This window comes from Myotis daubentonii, chromosome 2, assembly GCF_963259705.1.
Source record: "Myotis daubentonii chromosome 2, mMyoDau2.1, whole genome shotgun sequence".
NCBI classification, from domain to species: Eukaryota; Metazoa; Chordata; class Mammalia; order Chiroptera; family Vespertilionidae; genus Myotis; species Myotis daubentonii.
Genome location: NC_081841.1, coordinates 98738517 through 98756252, shown reverse-complemented (window position 1 = coordinate 98756252; position 17736 = coordinate 98738517). Strand labels below are relative to the sequence as shown.

General features: G+C 56.9%; 2 protein-coding genes across 5 annotated transcripts in view; one reads left to right on the top strand and one right to left on the bottom strand.

The window, feature by feature from the left end:
- CACNA2D4 (calcium voltage-gated channel auxiliary subunit alpha2delta 4) overlaps window positions 1–17736 on the top strand; it is a 111673-nt gene that overhangs the window by 68287 nt on the left and 25650 nt on the right. The window lies entirely within an intron of this gene.
- LRTM2 (leucine rich repeats and transmembrane domains 2) lies at window positions 488–17147 on the bottom strand. Of its 2 annotated transcripts, XM_059683965.1 has the most exons (5): window positions 16847–17147; window positions 16403–16563; window positions 8606–8743; window positions 5539–6129; window positions 488–2815 (listed from the first exon to the last, which is right to left on the bottom strand). In XM_059683965.1, exons 3-5 carry the CDS (start codon window positions 8670–8672, stop codon window positions 2361–2363), a joined length of 1113 nt encoding a protein of 370 aa, XP_059539948.1. In that variant the 5' UTR covers window positions 8673–8743; window positions 16403–16563; window positions 16847–17147; the 3' UTR covers window positions 488–2360. The 2 variants fall into 2 exon arrangements, with proteins under 2 accessions (XP_059539948.1, XP_059539947.1); XM_059683964.1 differs by having other exon boundaries at window positions 16403–17147.

Here is a 17736-nt window from a genome sequence, read left to right as displayed (position 1 = left end):
GCTGATAAAACCCAGTCAGCAAGAAGTCCTCTAACTGATCTTAGGGAGCCCCTCACCTTCCATTACACAGTGGGGTCCTCTGGGCAGATGTATGCCTTCCTGCCACATGGGCCTATCTGCCCTGGACTCTCAGGGTGGGTTCACTCAAGCCAGAGTAGATGAGCACCCACCGGGCATGGAGCAGTGATGGGTCTCACTCCATAAGCCACGCAGCTGCCCAGTGAAACCAGCCTGAGGCTCATGCACCCTCCTGTCAGGCCAGCACATGGCCGAGCTTGCTGCACTTGGCCCCCACTCCTCCCGGTTGCACCCCAAGGCGAGGCCATGGGAGGCTCCCACTGTCTGACAGCGCTCTGGACATCAGGGTGACATTTGACAGCACTGTGTGCAGCTGCTTGGGGGTGGGGAGCAGGAAGCCACTCTCCCAGCACTCACATCCCCTCCCCACCCAAAGAAACCAGGAAGTACATAGGAAAATACAGTCTTTATTGGTCTTCTGAAACAACAAACCAGAAATATAATTTGCCTTTAAAAATCTTCTGTCTCAAGGTGAAGATACCACTATTGACCATGTCCACCCCTGCCCCATTCCCTTTAGGAAATCCCCACATCTGGTTTCAGCTGGCAAACCAAAAGGAGGAAGCCTGTGCCCCACACGGGGGAGGGCATTTAGCAGCCTTGCTGGGGCGCCCTCGGCACCCCGTGCTGGAGAATGGCCTTTCCAAAGGCAAGTTGGCCTCTCCTCCAAGCCCTCTCCCCGACTATGCTCTTCTGTGAGATACAAGGGTTGAGGGGTGCAAGCTGAGCTGGGCCTGCCCTGTCCTTCCTCAAACCCAGGCCTCGTGTTCTGGCAACCTCTTCCTGGGCCACCACTGAGCGACCTGAACCCTACGCAGCCCTCTTCTCTGCCATTCCCACAACTCTGCAAGCAGGCGTCTCTGCCCCTTTGGTGTAGGTTCAAGCAAGGAACAAACAGGAGCCCTGGCCCTTGCTCTGGTTTGGAGCCCAGTCCAGGTGCAATGGAGAACTCTGGGGAGCCAGACTGAGCAGACCAACCCGTGGGAGAGGGAGCCCCATCACGGGAGCCTCTGAGCAGAGTGCGGTAGTCTCTGTGTGGGAGATGTGAGCAGGCAGCGAGCTTCACGGAGGCCACCTGCTTTCCCAAGATGTCACCAGGCACAGAGCATGGCCCAGTCCCCACCCGAGGTCATGGGCCCAGAAGTGCTGAAGAAGGAGGGAGGGGTGCAGAGCAATGGTTCTCGGGCTGCGGGCTGCGGGCTGCGGGCCGCAGGAGGGGAATCGGTGGGTGTCCCCACGGGGCTGGCAGTGATGGTGCACTTTGGCCCCTGGGCGCTCAGGAGGCTGCCATCCACAGGCGCGACAGCCTCAAGGCCTCTGGGCTGCTTCCCTGGAAAACCCAGCAGGACAGGTGACAGGGTTACCATGGTGACGGGCAGGCTCATCCACTTGGCCCACTTTAGAGGATCTCAAAGGCATCTGTGCTGTCAGTTTGGGTTTCTCTCCTTGTTGACTTGAGAAGACGGCGATAAGCAAGCGGAAGTTTCAGTGCTGAGGGCTAGACACCCAAGGGGAAGCACGCTCTGCTCCCCGAGTTCTCCTGACTCTGTCTCCATGTGACTGTGTGTGCACGTGTGTGGGGTTTTCTCAGTTGATGTGATTTCGCTGGTGATGCTATGAGTTAGTGTGAGAGTAAATTAGTGAATCCAGGAGCAACGCGGTCGGCGTGGTCTCTAGCAGATACAGGGGCATAATGGCTTCAGCCGAGGGAGTGTGTTGCAATCACAGCGTGGTGTTTCTAAGTGCTAGATGCCGATGACGGGACTGCTGGGCTTGCACGTTAGTACCAGCTTCTGAAAGCTGGACCCAACTTTCACACTGAAGGGTGGTTAAGAATATCTTCCTGGCTTAAAAGAGAGCCACAGAAATGAACCCCTTGCCCTCATATTGCTTCCTCCCCAGCCCCTAAATGCGGATGAGAGAGGTTGAGCAAGAGGTAGGGAGAGGCACCTAGCTGTGGACTACACCCAGCGCAGGAAGGGGATTGGGAGTGCTCAGTCAGAAGCTCCACTTGCACACATATTCCTTCTTCTCACCGACCAGCGGCTCAAGGAGAGCCAAAGGTTTGGTGGCCCCGGGAGGAGCATCAGCCGGAGCCTTCAGCCTAATGGCAGCTTCCAGAGACTGGAAGTCCCACTGTGGCTGGTTTGCTGGAGGGCTGGGCTGGGACAGGGGGAAGGAGTGGAGCTGGGGACTGTGGCAGAGAGAAGGCCAGCTCTTCCAGAAGCAGTCTCCACGCGCTCTCCTTGCCCTTCCTTCCTGAGCCAGGTAGGGCCGGGCTGTCATGCCACAGAGGAGATCTGCTTCTGGTCTTCATGCTCACCCTCTGGGTCCCCCATGAGCGGTTGGCGCTTCTTGAGCTCCCGGTGGTATTTCGCCATGAGGGAGGCATAGATGCAGCCGTAGGCAGCAGCCACCACCATCATGATGCAGACGATGCCACAGACCACCCCGGCGATGATCACGGTGCCGATGGCCCGGCGCACGCTCACAGGCCGGTACCTCTGCTTCTGGGGGCAGGCTGTACTGGACTCCGGCTCGGGCTCAGCCCCTGGCTTGGGCTTGGCAGGTTCTGGGCTGGCCTTGGTGCAGGGTGGCCCAGGACTATCCAGCCCGGCCGAGCTATTCTCGCCCTCCAACTGGGAGCAGTAGTTGAACATCTCCATGGGGACCACGCGCATGTCCTTTCCTCTCAGCTCCTTGGGTAGGGTGCAGGCAAGTTGGTCCAGGCGCCCCCCTGCATTGGGCGAGAAAAAAGGAGGAGCTGACCAGGCATCCAGACGCTGGACTCCCTCTTCCCATCCCCAGGTCCCAGAAACGGAAGGCCCAGAAGTTCTAGTTTCTATGAGCAATGTGGTCAGTCCTGGGGTCATGTGGATAGGAGAGGAAGGGAAGAGGAAGCTAGCATCTATTGAGCCAAGTACCATGGTGGGTGAGGCACATATATCGCATCATTTGATCCATGCAGAAGCCACGTAAAATGGGTATGATTCCCGTTTTATGGAGAAGCACACAACCATTTCAGTCATCCTACTTGCTCCAGTCCATCTGACCCACCAGGCAAGGCAATGCCGACAGGTGGGGCACTCAGGAAAGAGCTGTCAGTGCAAAGAGAGGGCCAAGAGCCCGGCCAGACTGCAGTTCCCTCCTCTCCCGGAACCTGCCCGCCGCCCACCTGCTGTGAGCCCGGGCACTGTGCTCCACATGACATCCTGTCCCTCTGGGCCTCTCTCCTCACAAAAAGGACAAAAGCCAAAAGTCACTGCCAAAGCCACCACTCTTCCATGCAGGACCTTTTCGTTGCCTAGGAGTACCTCCTTGGAGTACAGAGAAAAAGGGGTTGGGCGAGAATGTTTCTCTATTCCCCTTTAGAGCAATCTAATGGCCCATCAGCACCCCAACCTCAGCATCTCTGAGTGCAGAGGCATCTTGGGAGGAAATCCTGAAGACCTATGAGAGCAAAGGTGCTAATGGGGTGGGGGGAGGGAAGAGGAGGGGGCAGCGATGGGTGCACAGGTTCACCATGACAATGGTGAAGCTGCTCCACCATGGGGAGATGGAGAAGCAGAGCACAGAGAGGGCGAGAGAGAGGGCAGCTGAGGAGAACGAGTTGCCCGAATATGCCCCGGGAGCCAGTCAGATCCAGTGAAATCTAGTTGCAAGCAACAGTGCCTGTGCAAGGACTTGGCTGCTGCCACCCGCCGCTGCCAGTTCCCTCTCCCACCCCAGCTGCTGTGCACAATAGGCATCAATCTTTCCCCAGGATGCTGATGAAAACAACCCAGGATTTTTTTTTTGAGGGAGTGCAACGTTGACAACAACTCTACTATTGAAAATTTCTGAAAATATACATTCCCATTCCTTGCCCGTTTGTGCTGAGAGTTTAGTTTCTGATGACTGTGTGAAAGGGCAAGAATGTTCCCTAGGGACAGCACATCGGTCTGGGTCTGAAGACACTTGGCCTCTAGTCCCCACCCCCATCCCCGATGCTGACTGCCTGGGTGGCCTTAGCAAGTCTTCCATGCAGTGAATGTGTCCAGGGCAGCCTTTCCACGGGCAGGAGCTGGGTGCGGACAGGGGGCAACCTCATCTTCCTGCTCCAAAGACCTGAGGGTGAATCCAGCCTGTCGTCTTGTACAATATGATGTATTTAATTGCTTATGAGTCTTACCTTTCTTGGCTATAAAATAAGGCCATCTCAATTAGATATGAGGATTAAAACAGATAATGTACATGGAATGATGCTTGTAAACTAGGTACTATGCAAGGACTATTTCCCCAATCACAAAAATGGGAACTGTTATCATAGTGACTAACATGTTATGGCACTTTACAGCATGTAAAATGCTTTTAATAATTAACACATGAGACTGTCTTGCAAATAATTGAGATTGTGGCTGCGTATGAAATGAAGGAGTGAGACTTTGATGAAAAATGTTAGCATTCCTTTCACAAAGATTTTTTTATGTTGATTCATTCATTCAGCAAATATTCATTGAGCTTCTACTTTGTGCTGTGCACCAAATTGTGTCTTATTAAGTCCATTTCATATAATGACTACTACTAGCAAATGAACAAAACTACATGCATTTTATTGAGGACTTACTTTGTTTTCCAGACACTTTACATGTATTACCTATTTAATCCTCACAGCAATTCTATGAGATAGACACGTTATTCACCCCCCATTTTACAGATGAGTGTGCCGACACAGGAATTAATCACTTTCTCAAGATCATACAGCTTGTCAGTGGCAGAGCCACAAATCAAGCCCAGATCTGGCACCTTTAGCCACTGTGCTTGATTCTTTGCCCTCCTGTCCCATTCCATCTCATCACTTCATAGGTCATTATAGAACTTCGTCAGTAATGAAAGCGGGAAGGGAAAGAAAGTAAAACCATTTGGCTTCTTATTAAAGCTTTGATAACAAACGTTCTTGGAAGAGAGAGTTGAGATCATCATCAAAACAAAAATTTGGTTTTATCTGTGGATTTACATTACATTCCACCATCCAGAAATGATGGATATTTAAGAGGTTGCTGTATTCAGAAAAGCAAGGGTGGTTTTCTTTCTCCTTCTACCATTCTAGGGAATCCCAGAGCCATATCTAGTGGGATGCAGAGAAAAAGTATACTGTGTCTTTAAGTTCCCTCATGAAACCTATGAAAGTAAGATCAAGTTACCATGAGTCCATCTAAAAGAAAAAGAGAAGAGAAAGGCAGGGAGTGGGGAGAGGGCACAGAGAAGAAGGGGGTCAGTGGGGGAGGAGGGAGAGCAGCACCCCAGCCTCCCTGCCCTGCTGATCTTTTGGAGCTGCAGGCGGCTGGGACTTTCAGTGTGGCTGGTGAAGAGGCGGGGCCACCCCTTCTCCCCTGACCTTAGCCCAGCCTCCAGGAAATGCGTTGGATCAGGGGTGACCCTCCCAATTCCTCACACCCAGGCAGGACTGGCTGTGCTCACCTCGGTAAGAGAACCACTCCATCCAGTGCTTGAAATCACGCAAGTTACAGTCACACTCCCAGGGGTTGTCCCCAATCTGCAGTAGCTGCAGACTTGCTAGGGGTTCAAATGTCAGCCGATCCAGGCTCTGCAGGCGGTTGGAGCGTAGCGACAGGGAGCGCAGGGCAGGGAGTCCGTCAAAAAGGCCAGGGGGCAGCTGGGCCAGGCCGTTGATGGACAGGTCTAGGTGGCGGAGCAGGGGCGAGTGCTGCAGCAGGTCCCTGTCCAGGGTCCTGATGCTGTTATTGCGCAGCTGCAGCTCAGTCAGATTGGTCAGGTCCTCGAAAATGGAGCGGGGTAGCTGGTCCAGGAAGTTGTTGGATAGGTCCAACCGCTGCAGACTGGACAGATTGGCGAATGCCCAGCTTGGTAGGGCACTCAGCTTATTGTTCAAGAGCAAGAGAGTTCGGGTGGCAGCAGGCAAGTCTGGGGGCACCACGGTGAGGCCTAGGCCACTGCAATCCACCTCCAGGCTGCGGGTGTCACACTTACAGGAGAAAGGGCAGGTGGGGAGGGCCTCCACAGCATACAGGGCGATCCAGCAGGTGACCCCTGGTGGGGAAACAGGGAGGTGGGCGGACGGGGAGAAAGAAAGTGTCAGGTGGGAGTTACCTCCTCCTGCCTCTATTCCCTCCTAATTAGTTCATACCACAATGGCCCAAGCCACAACCAGTGCACAAACACTTACTGGCCACATAAAAAGATAATTTAAAAATCCCAAATACTTCCATGTTAATGGACTTCGCATGGTGTCAGCAGGGCTCCTTGCCCACAGCACATCTGGCCAAAGAATCCCTGCCATGCAGTATGACCCTGCAGAATTGCAGGCCTGAGCCCAGAGGGTAAGCAACGCTGGTCCACAAAGATGCCTCAGCTCATGTGGCCTCCCACGGCTGATCTCCTGGGAGCTGGGGCCCACTGACACCACAGATGTTGACAAAATGAAGAGCATAAGGATGCTTGAGAAACCTGCCCCCAGGTTCCTCTCCCAGAGTCACTGCCAGGAGAACGTTCTCTTTCCAAAAGAAAATGGCCACACTGCTGCTTCCTTCCCCCTCCGCACCGCACCCCCAACCTGCACCTGCACTAGGCTGAGACATGCCACACAGAAGGGAGGGCACAAAGGGGCGCTCCAAGCCTGCCCCCCAAACCTCCCAGTGTGTCAGATCTGCATGAGCCCACATCCAAGACGGGGCCCTCAACTTAGCGTGAGAACCAGCCAGGAGTCCAGCACACCCAGGGTTCACTCCAGAGATGGCTGTGCAAATGACAAGGATACAATGTGCAGTTCCAGTTCACACTGAAGAGTACGTGTGCCCAAGCCACTGAAAATCATGGGGCCTAGGACAAGCTCCATATTTATTCTCATTCTGAAGGCACCCGTGCCCAGAGCCTGAACTCCTGTCCCTAAGGGTTGCAGGGCAGCATTTCTGCAGAAAGGATCCATTAACATAATTCTTTTCATGGTCCCATGTTTTGCCCAGGCCCCCTCTGAGTAGAAAGCAAAGGGCCGGGCCTGTGGAAAGCCTGGGGGGCCTCAGAGAACAATCACAACAGGGTAGGTCATTCCATTGTCCAGCAACCCTTTCTAAGAGTGACTGAAAAAACCCTTAACTGTCATCCTGAATAGTCAGAGAAGTCTGCGCATTATAAAAGGGAAAAGGGATGAGCTCAAACTAGCTCAACCAAACTAAGGCAGCCCCAAGAAGCCAGAGGAAAGGCCCAGCTGGAGAGGCGCTGGAGATGCCCAGGCCCAGGCCATGGCCCAGTTGGCCCCAGCTAGAGAAGCAGCAGCCACCCTGACCAGCGTGCCTGCATGGGGTGGTCTTGAGTCTGTGTCTGGTGGGTGTCTGGTTGTCTGGTTTTCCAAAGGGCAGACGTGGAAGGAACAGGATGGGGCTGTATCCCTCCCCTGCCTGGGGGATCAATGACAGCTGAGAGACACACTGCAAGGCTGACACCTGAGCCTCTTTTTTCCCGAGGGGAGGTGAGCACAGGCATGGCCATGGAAGCCAACTGGAGACCCTTTCTGGCCACATGGGGGCCCCTGCTGCTACCTCTCACCTTGTCACCCCTCTGAGCCCATCTGCTGCCAGGTCAGCCCCCGCCAACCCCCGGACACTGCCCCACCATGCCATGTAAAAATCTCCTTCCTCAGGCTTCACTTTCCCAACCCATTCAGCTTCCCTCTCAAAAAGTTCCACATACTCAGCAGCCACTGTTTCCCCACCCCCAAGAAATTCAGAGTGGCATGAACGTCCTGGTGACAAGAAAACGGGATCCTGTATTGCGAAGTGTTGAGTGATTCCAGAATGAGGCTGAAAGGGGAGCTGATGGCTCGGGGATCAGCCACGCGTGTGTAGTGAATAATTCAGGCTGCTGTGTGAGGCAGATGCATGACAGGCTGCCGTGCGAGAGGAGAAGTCTGGCAGTGTATGTCCTCAGGGCCTTCTCTTACCTCTCACCATGGGCAACCCGGTCCTCGCCAACCATGTCCCTCTACCGCACCTGAAGAGAATTCTCGGGGCTTCTTGCACTCTGACAACTTTGTAAGCTTCCTTATGGGAAACAGAGGGCCTGATTCCTTATACACAGGACCGGTCCCTAATGCCCTTTCCAGCACCACATTCCAAGAGCCCACTAGTCCTCCATTTCAGAGTTGGGAAAACTGAGGCATAAGAGGGTCTCCACGGTCACCCAGCAGGCGAGACAAGAGGGAGGCTCACATTAGAGCATCGGGGCCACAGGAGCTGGAAACTCTGGGCCTGGGGTGGACTTCCTGGTTCCGGAGCAGACTGACGTGGGGAGACAGGACTCCAGCTCCTGATCCAACCACTGAGGCTCTCAGCAGCGACTCTTTCTTTATCCCTCACAGATGCCAAAAGCATGGCAGGTTGCACACGGTGATTCCTGGGTTCCCAGAGCCAAGCCTGGGGCCTCCCGGAAAGAGATAGACCTCCAGGCAGTCCAAACGCATCACTACAGGCCATGCTAGCCCTGCGCCCAGCCCCCACCCCTCCATACTCACAGGAGACCTGCCTCCACGGCAGGGCCAGCCTGGTCCTCTGCTTGGAGCCACTGCCGGGGGCCAGCATGGTGACGCGGCAGCTCTCGCAGCCCTGCACGGCTGGGACAGAGGATCCCTTGTAGGCACTACCTGTCAGTCCTGAGAGAGAGAAAGAGGACGCGCTGAGCAGAGCAGGCACTTGAGGCCCAGGCCCATCCAGCCCAGGGGTTAGGGAGAGGGCCCGGTGTCTCTTTACACTGCGAGTCATTCCCTCTCCTGTTCCAGCTCTGATCCCTGGGTGGGGGAAGGAGAGGCCTGAGGGGCAGAGAAACCAGGAAAACGTCAACCTCCCGGGGTGATCAGGGGTGGTGTCGGGGCTCAGGCGACCCAGGGGCCCTCAGTCTTAGATGCAGTGCTGAGCTCTGGGCTGTGGGGCTCAGGAACTGCCCAGGTTCTCCCCAGGGTCCCCTCCTCCAGCCTCTTCGTGCTGCCTCTCTGGTGTGTTGGTCTCTAAAATGTTTTCAGAGCCATACGGCCTCCTCGGTCTGGGCCTTTCTGTGACACGAGTGTGGAAACTAAGGGACATCTCTGCCAGGTGCAGAGGGAGGCCACAGGAAAACACCGGTCACGGTCCCACTGCCACTCTTACCATGGCCCCCAAGGAGGCAGAGAGCGGGCCCCCGGCGCACCCCGGCGCACCCCGCCGCTGCATCAGGCGTGCGGCCCAGGTCCCACTCTTGCTGCTGGGGGGGGCCCTGCTTCCCCTCCACCTTCGCCTGTGAGGTGAGTCGCAGTGTGTGTCTTCCTCGCCGGCTATAATAAGACTCAGCGGCTCAGGGGTTCGGGCTGCTGCAGCAGCTGCTCCAGCAGGAGACAGGGACACAGAGACAGGGGCACGGAGACAGGGACACGGAGGAGAGGGTGAGATTGCGAACCAGAAGGAGCAGGGAGCAGGCTTCCCTTCCAGAGAGGACAGAAGAGGGGACTCGCCCTTTCTAGGGTCTCAAGGGCCTGCCCTGCCCCCACCCAGTGACGCATGAAGCGGACACAGGCCCTCCTCTGGTCCCCACTTCCTGCCGGGTATGGCAAGGGCCCTGAGACAGGCCCCCAGCCCCATCAGGTGGGCACAGGACTGTGGTGGTTGCCACAACAGCACACGCAGAGTGAGGTGGGAAATGGGGTGGAGGGAGACTGCTAACAGCCCCACCTCTTGCTGCTCCCAAAGGCACAGCCCTGTCACCTATTGCCCTGGGTGCTCCTAGAGTTCGATCTTTCTTGGTTGCCAAGTTCATCCCTGGGTGATAGCTGGTTGCAATCCTCCCCCCCTTCCCCCCCCCCCAACAGGCCTAGTTAATTCTGGGAGCCCGAGAAGCCAGTGGCAGAGCTAAGCAGACAGCTGAGGAGGTGGAGAGAGCTGCTGAGAAGCTAGCATGTTCAGCTCTGAAATCTTGAGTGAAGCAGAGTTTCCCTCAGGCATCTAGGGCCCTGCTGCAGCTCTTGGTGTCTCGTTGAGCCTCTCCCCCACCCCCTGGGTTACAGCTGCCTCCTGGAGAGTGGCAGAACCCCCTTAGAACACAGCGACCCCCACAGAGCCTTCAGCTGTGCTCCCAGCAAGGGCAGCCCTCTCAGGGGGGGAGGGGCCCCTCCTGCTCTTGCCTTTGTCTTTCCTCCCCGCTCTGCCACATCAGGAAGACTCGGGGTGTGAAGGCCTCACAGGGGCTGGCAGATTGCGTCTCAACAACTGGACAGTCCCAAGCTCCTGGGCTGAGGCATGGGGTAGATGCTCAGGGCAGGGCCGGTGTTGTCCCCGGCAGGATCCTGGTTCGAATGCCCAGGTCAGGCAGGGCTCTGTTCAAACCCTTGCCAGGTCATTCCTTCGCTGCATCACCTTAAGCCAACAGCAAAACTCTATGGACCTCAGTTATCTTAGCTCTAAAAGTGATGACAGTAGTACTCAATGGGTGGAATTTCCGTGAGAATCAATCTAAATCAGGGAGGAGAGTTAACAATTACTCTGTTTAACACAAAAATTACCTTAGAAGGTAATTCAGGTGAATGTTGAGCCCCTGGCAGATGTGAAGAAACCCCAGCAGCCTGCAGCAGGCCGATGAGGCATCTCCTTCCTGAACCACCAACCTCACACGTGGCCCTGCTGCTCTACTCTGAGCACGTGCTGCATCCTGAGCCTGCGCCAGGCTGTGGCATCACGTGGTACGCACTGCAGGGCGTGCTTACACACACACACACACACACACACACACACACACACACACACACACACGGTGTTCGCACCCCTCCACCACAGACAGCAGGGCCACCCTCTCTCTGCCCCTCAGGCCCTGATCCTCAGAACAATCGCTTACTCCAGCAAGATCCCTCATAGCAAAAGCTCACAGCACCCACACATATTAGGCAGGCCAACGGCCCCTCAAGGCAAGAAGACAATGACCAACTTGCCCAAGGTCACACATTAGGTCAGGAATGGAGTTGCAGCTTCTGAGCCTGGCTGCTCATCCACTGCCTGGTGCCTGTCACCTGGCATGGCCCCTGTGGGGAGACACTTAAGTGTGCTCAGAGGGGGGCGCCCAGGCTCCCAGACACATGCTTGGAGCTCCCAGCACGTGGTACAAACACACACCCACAGAAAGCCGTGCAGTTAGGCATGTGCACGCGCACACACACACACACACACACACACACACACACACACGTGCGCGCCCTGCCGGCAGCCCGTCTGCACTCCTCCTCACATGCAGCATGCGGGCAGCGGAGTGAGATGCCTGGCGGCTCCTGAGATCCCCCAGCAGGCAGGTGTACAGGGACACCTCCGGCCCAGAAGTAAGGTAAAGCAAGCCCTACGCCACATGTGTTCTCTGCTCAGACCAACACAGGGATGGGGACCCAATCCAACCTTCTGCCCCCACTCTCTCCAGCTTCCTGCAGGGCAGCAGGTGGTGGAGAACCCCCTTGCCCAAGCCCAGGCCCGATTTCCACCAGAGCCCCTCTCCTCCCTCTTTCTTTTGTTGTTGTTGTTTGTTAGGGTTTTTTATGTTAATCTTCACCCAAGGATGTTTTTCCCATTGACTTTTAGGGAGAATGGAAGGGATGGGGAGAGACAGAGAGAAACATCCATCTGAGAGAGACACATTGATTGGTTGCCTCCCCGGAGGGGCTGGAGATTAAGCCTGCAACCGAGGTACATGCCCTTGACTGGAATTGAACACATAACCCTTCAGTCCATGGCTGACTCTCTAACCACTGAGTCAAACCAGCTAGGGCTCCTCTTTCAAGTAGACGCCCTTTCCTATAGACTCCTCATCGACCCATCCCTGGTCTGCGTCCTCCCAGAAAGGAGCCCAGCAAGCAGCACTCGGTGGAGGCGGTGGCCTCGAGTGCAGGTCCTGCTGCCCCATCCCCAGAATGCTGTCCCATACGAAGCAAGGCAGGCAGGTCTCCACGATGCAGACCCACAGGCGGTGTGTTGCAAGGCGGCAGGACCCTGCTGGCCCTTGTACTCTAGAGAATTGTGACGGGAATGTTCCCTGGGGACCTGACTCTGCCTCCTTGGGCACCAGAGAAGTGGCCCTTCAGGAACTATGGGCTTGGGCCCAGCACTTTCCAGCTCCTCGGCCCTCTGCCCACCGGCACACCTCCAACCAAAGGGCTCCTTCCTGCCTCCGAAGGCCCCCCGGCCTACATTAGGAAGCTGGGGAGCACGGCTGCAGCAAGCATGGCCAGCTGCTGGGTAAATTAATGCCACCCAGGAGGGCAGTCCCCACCCAGGGTGGAGAATGAGGGTGGAAAGAGTCAGGGGGTCCTGCCAGAAAGATCTCCTGCCTCCAAGTCCCACCGCCTTGGAGCTCTGGGTGCTGGACTTGCTCCCAGTCTTCATAGGACTTTCTGTCCCAGTCCCAAGACAAAGAGACCAGGGTCCTCCTTGACCGGGCTTGTCTGGGAGAACTTGGACTGGATGACAGGGTTCATGAGCTGCAAGCAGTCAAATGGGGACGTCCCTGAGAACACAGGGCTGTGTGCTCCAACCCTTTGCCGCTCACAGTGTGGCCCATGGACCGGCAGCATGGGCCGACCTAGGAACTTCTTAGAAATGCAGAATCTCAGGCCCCACCCCAGGCCTGAATGAGCATTTTATGTCTTGGCTGGTGTGGCTCGGTGGCTAGAGTGTTGGCCCATGCACCAAAGAGTAGAGGGTGCAATTCTCAGTCAAGGGCACTTACCTGGATTGCAGGTTTGATCCCCTGCCCCAGCTGGGGTATGTGGGGGAAGCAACCAATCAATGTGTTTCACCTCTCTCTCTCTCTCTCTCTCTCTCTCTCTCTTTCCATCCCTCCTACCCTCCCTCCCTTCCACTCTCTCTAAAGATCAATAGAAAAAATATCCTCGGGTGAGGATTTTTAAAAAATCAGAATCAGCATTTTCACAAGATCCAGACAATTTGTATGTGTATCTAAGTTTGAGAAGACTGGGCTCGATCACATCTCTCCCAGCCAATCCTGCACCTCCCAGGAGGTCATGCTGGTCAGTCTCTGGAAGTCAGTCGCCAGGCAGGAAGTGGCAGGGACCTGGGCAGAGAGGTGAGGGTATTCACATTAGCACCTCCTTCCAGAAGCCTCTGGATGGGGAGAAGCTATCACCATAGCTGCAAACGCCTGTGTTCTTAGTCCTCATAACAACTCCCTGAGGTTACTGGTACTATTAACACCATGTTATAGAGGGGGAAACTGAGGCATGGGAAGTTAGGTAACTTCCCTCAGGTTAGGTAATGGAAGAATACAGCTTTGGGCCCGAGTGGTCGGTGGCAAAGCTCCTAACTCAGCTGCCTTTACAGGTCTAGGTCTGTTCTGCCCTGATCTGCCCACACACCGAGGTTCCCGATGTAGGAAGGAAAGGGCAGGGCAGGGCAGATGCAACCTTCCGCTTGTGCAGAATCTCACAGTAACGGCGTCTCCTCATTTGCTCTCTCACTGGAGCTGAGGAGACATGGGTCCTTACCCCTCCTACTGATGGGGACGCGAGCTCTGTGCCCTGCTGCACTGAGATGCCACCGGGCCTCCCCCAGCTGCCCTCTGTCCGGAAATATCACAGATGCAGCAGGGATAACCCCAGGGGCCAAGATCTGGTCAAGGGAGTGGAGGGGGCTTTCTAGAAACCCTTCCGGTGGAGGGTTGAGTGCTGAGGTGAGGAGGGTGAGCTGGGAGCTCAGGAAGCCAGGTCTGGGAAGGTAGCGATGGAACAGGAGGCAGCAGTGAGAGCAGAAGGTTCCTTGTGCTCCTGCCGAGCTGAGTGAGTGTGGTGTCCCCTGGAGACGGGGGTGGGACCTGCCTCCCCAGGGGTCACCTCACCTCAGCCCCATGGCGAGGAGCAGCCTGCCTGCTCTCATTCCCGGCAGATGCTGGGGTTAGGACTGGGAGCCTGACCTCTCCGTGCCTGGGCCCCAGCCATCTCTCCCCCAGGTGGAGGGTAATCCTCCAAGTGGAGTGGGCTCAGACTCCAGCTGGCAACCACCAAGAAACCCGCCACAGGCCTGGCACCCGGGCCCTTCCTCTGATGTTTCTGCCTGTCCATCCCCCAAGTCAAGTGTCCGAACCACGCAGCCGGCAAATGCCCATTGTGCCTGGACCTGGGGTTCCTGGCCCCTGAGACGGCGCACTGGCCCTGCAGTGTGCACGCTGCCTGCTCTCTCCCTTTGGTCAAGGCTCCTAGACTCAGGTTAAGGGTCCCCCTCAGCACCAGACTCACGGAACCTAGAAGCAAAGGGGCCTTTGCTGCCTCCTCTGCACCGCCTTTGTTCTGCAGAGAGGTGAAGGCCACCGGCTAGTGAGAGGCAGGGTCGGGGTTGGAGCCACTTCACAGGGTCCTCCCCACCCCAGGAGGGCAGAGAGAGACCTGGGTGGTGGGATGCCCCAGGCTGAGCCCTGTGTGGCAGGGGCCGTACAGAGCTGGGCTCTCCTCCTGCTGCCTCCAGCCTGGCGGTCAGGCCCTTTCAGGAAACATTCTCAATCTTTCCCTGCCGGTCATCCCCAAACACATGCTGCCAGCAGCACGGAAGCAGGCTTTCCATCTCTATATTTGTACTTGGAACAGACAAACCCTCCTGGTTCATTTTCAAATGCACTCCCCCTTCTCACCCCTGGCTTCCTGCACCTGGTTTCCTTGTGCAACGTTCCCAATCCCAGACAGACCCTCAGGGAAGCAGAACAGAAAAACCCCTCGTCACTCCTCATGAATGAGCTACGTGCTCACTGAGGCCCTGGATTTGGGCTCAGGGCCGGGCTGGCAGGGCCAGAGGAGGCCTGATCTGGGAGTTAGGAGGGAGGCCCTGAGAGGGGAGAGACTGCCTCTGCTTACACTCCTTCTCCTCTCCCCACCCCAGAGGTCCCCAGATACCCCAACGTTACATAAATCCCTGCCCCCTCAGCATGCTGCCCACCCAGCCCAAAGCAGCCTCCCACCCAGGCTTTGGTACCTAGGAAATGGGACAGTTTGCCTATCTGAGCCCCAGACACAGCTTCCAGCCAAACCCCAAAGAAACCAGATCGGTTTCTTTAAAAACCTTCCTCTTTCTCCTGCCACCCCCGGCTGGCTTTCCTGGTCTCCCTCTTTGGCAGCGCCAGGGACTGTGCCGATGGGGAGGTGGGGTGGGAAGTGCAGGAAGCTGCTGTGGGTTTCCCTTCAGGCTGGACTTCCCCCGCCCATCTCCACGTGCTCAGCTGCCCTCCCCTCCCCCAGCTGGTGTAGTTATCTAAGCTGCAGAGTGTCAATCTGAGTCACAGCGAGGTGATGCCCAACATGCCATGACAGCCAGGAGCCAGCCTCCCCACCATCACCCCTGAAACACAGACTGCACAGCTCAGGGGAAGACAAAGCAGCCGACCTGGAACTGAGTGGGAGCTCGGGACTCCTAGTCAGGCCCCCTATCTCTGCATCATCAAATGGGGCCTCGGGGCTGCGGAGAGCGGCTGTCCTGATCCCACTCGGGGACCCATGCCCCACTGGGTCGGGAAGCCAGGTCGGCAAGCCTGGCTGCAGACCACCGACCCCCCCTAAGCTAGGTCCACAGCCCCCACTAAGCCTCAGGACCACTAGGAACCAGGCCTGGGGTTTGCCAAGGAAGAGCTGCAAGGCTCTTCTCCCCCATCCACTCCCAGCCACGCCCCCACCAGGTGGCTTCCCCACAGCCCTATGGACCCATGTCCAGCGAGGGAAGGGCTCCTCCACAGCTTTGTCCAAGGACAGCTGCCCGAAGGCCCCAGCCCCACGCTGAGGGCGTCCTGAAAAGAGGCTGGGACTAGGAGGTCAATTCCTGTGCCCCAGACAGCTCAGCGCTCCAGCCTGCCACCCCCATGCTGAGCCACCGCGCTCTGTCCCAGCCCTGTCGCCAGCACCTCCTTCCCACAGAACCCAACTTCCTCAGGCCGTCTGCTGAGCCAGGCGTGCAGACGGCACAGGGCTGTTGGCTGTCTGTCCCCTTGCCGCAGGGACTGGTTTCTATGCCACACGGGCCTGTCATCTGGCACTGGCACTGCCCTCCTCACCCCTGGGCCTTTCCCTAGCTTCCCCCTCCCCAGCAGAATCCTAGCTCATGTCCTCAACACTGTGAGGTCAGTTCCCTGTGGCCTGCCCAGATGCCCAAGCCTGAGCACTGCCCCAGCCCCAGCAACTGCCCCCAGGCAGGAGGCGGCAGCAGCTCTCCATGTGTGCAGGGCAGAGACCCAGCAAAGACAGGACCCAAGTCCCCATGCCCCAGCCACCCTGTACCCATGAATCCTTTATTTCTTCCCACCAGCGCACAGCACTCACCTTTCTCCACCCTGACCTCAAGCTCCTTAAACCAAGTAGCTGTGAGCCGTTCAATGAGCCCCTCCTGGGATTCCTGGAGAAATCCAGACAGCACAGCCAAGTGGAGCGCAGTGGGAGTCTCCAATCCACCGCGAGCGGGGACCTGGCACGCAGCAAACAGCCTGGGGAGGAGGAATGCCTGCCGCCGCCGCTGCCAAGGGGACGGGGCTGCTGGGTCAATAACAAACTGAGAGGGGAAGAGGGAGGGACAGAGGTAGACAGATCGAGAGGGGAAGCCAGGGGAGAGGAGGAGAGAGCACGCGCGAGCACAGAGACGGAGCAATGGAGTGACAGCTGGGGGTACATCTGTGATGACAGCGACAGTAGCACACACAGGCTAAGGCGCACGCACACGGGCGCACACACACCACAGGCGCTCGCGGCGGCGGGGAGGGCAGCGCTCACCCTTGAAACGCTCACATTTCAGTGGAAAAAAAGGCCTGTGGATTAATCGCTCCCAACTCCAGGGAGGAGAAAGCTGTTTTCCCGTGTACCTCCATCTTCCTTCCCCGCGCTGTCCCCACTCTCCCCACCCCTGGCCGCGCCCCTTCTCAGCCTCTCCCCCTCTCTCCCTTCCCCTTTGGGGAAAGGGTGTGGTCAGGACCCAGCGGCAGAGAGGTCCCTGGGAAGCTAGGTCTGTCTCAGGTCAGAGACAGGTGGGGCGGCATCTCCCTTCCTGCCTGTGGAGAAGGAAAAACCCTTCTCTAGGTCCAGGGGGCATTTATTTCAGGCAGGGTAATTGGAGGGCTCAGCGGGGGGCAACTGCCTGCTGTCCTCAGGAGGAGCCAGGAGCCTCCCAGCCAGGGTCACATCCCCGGCTGGGATCACCGAGCCTCAGCAACCACAGAGCCAGGCTGTTCAGTGGAGCAAAATGTCAGACCTGCTGGCGCGGGTGGCAGGTGTCTGTGTGCCCTGGGGGAGGGAAGTGTGGTGTTCAGAGCTCAGCAGCCTCTTTACTAACCAGTCAGGACGATGACGTTGGAGAAGCTGATATTCCAAGAGATGGCCAGTGTCCTGTCCAAAGGCAAAGGAAGCTGAGCCAGGGAGGAGCCTGGCCTGGGAACTGACCCCTAACTGACCCTTCCCTGCAGTTCTTAACACTGGCCTGACAAGCAGATGGCAGACAGTGTGGCATGTTGGCAATGCCAGGGGTATGCTAGTGTGCCTCTTCCATTCTGCATGCTTTCCTGGGGGACTCGCCATCAGAACTGAGGGTGGGGTTGAGAAACGCCCCTTAACTCAGGACACTCCTGATAGGGCGCTTCTGCACCCTCCTTTCAGTCTGCTCTTCTGGG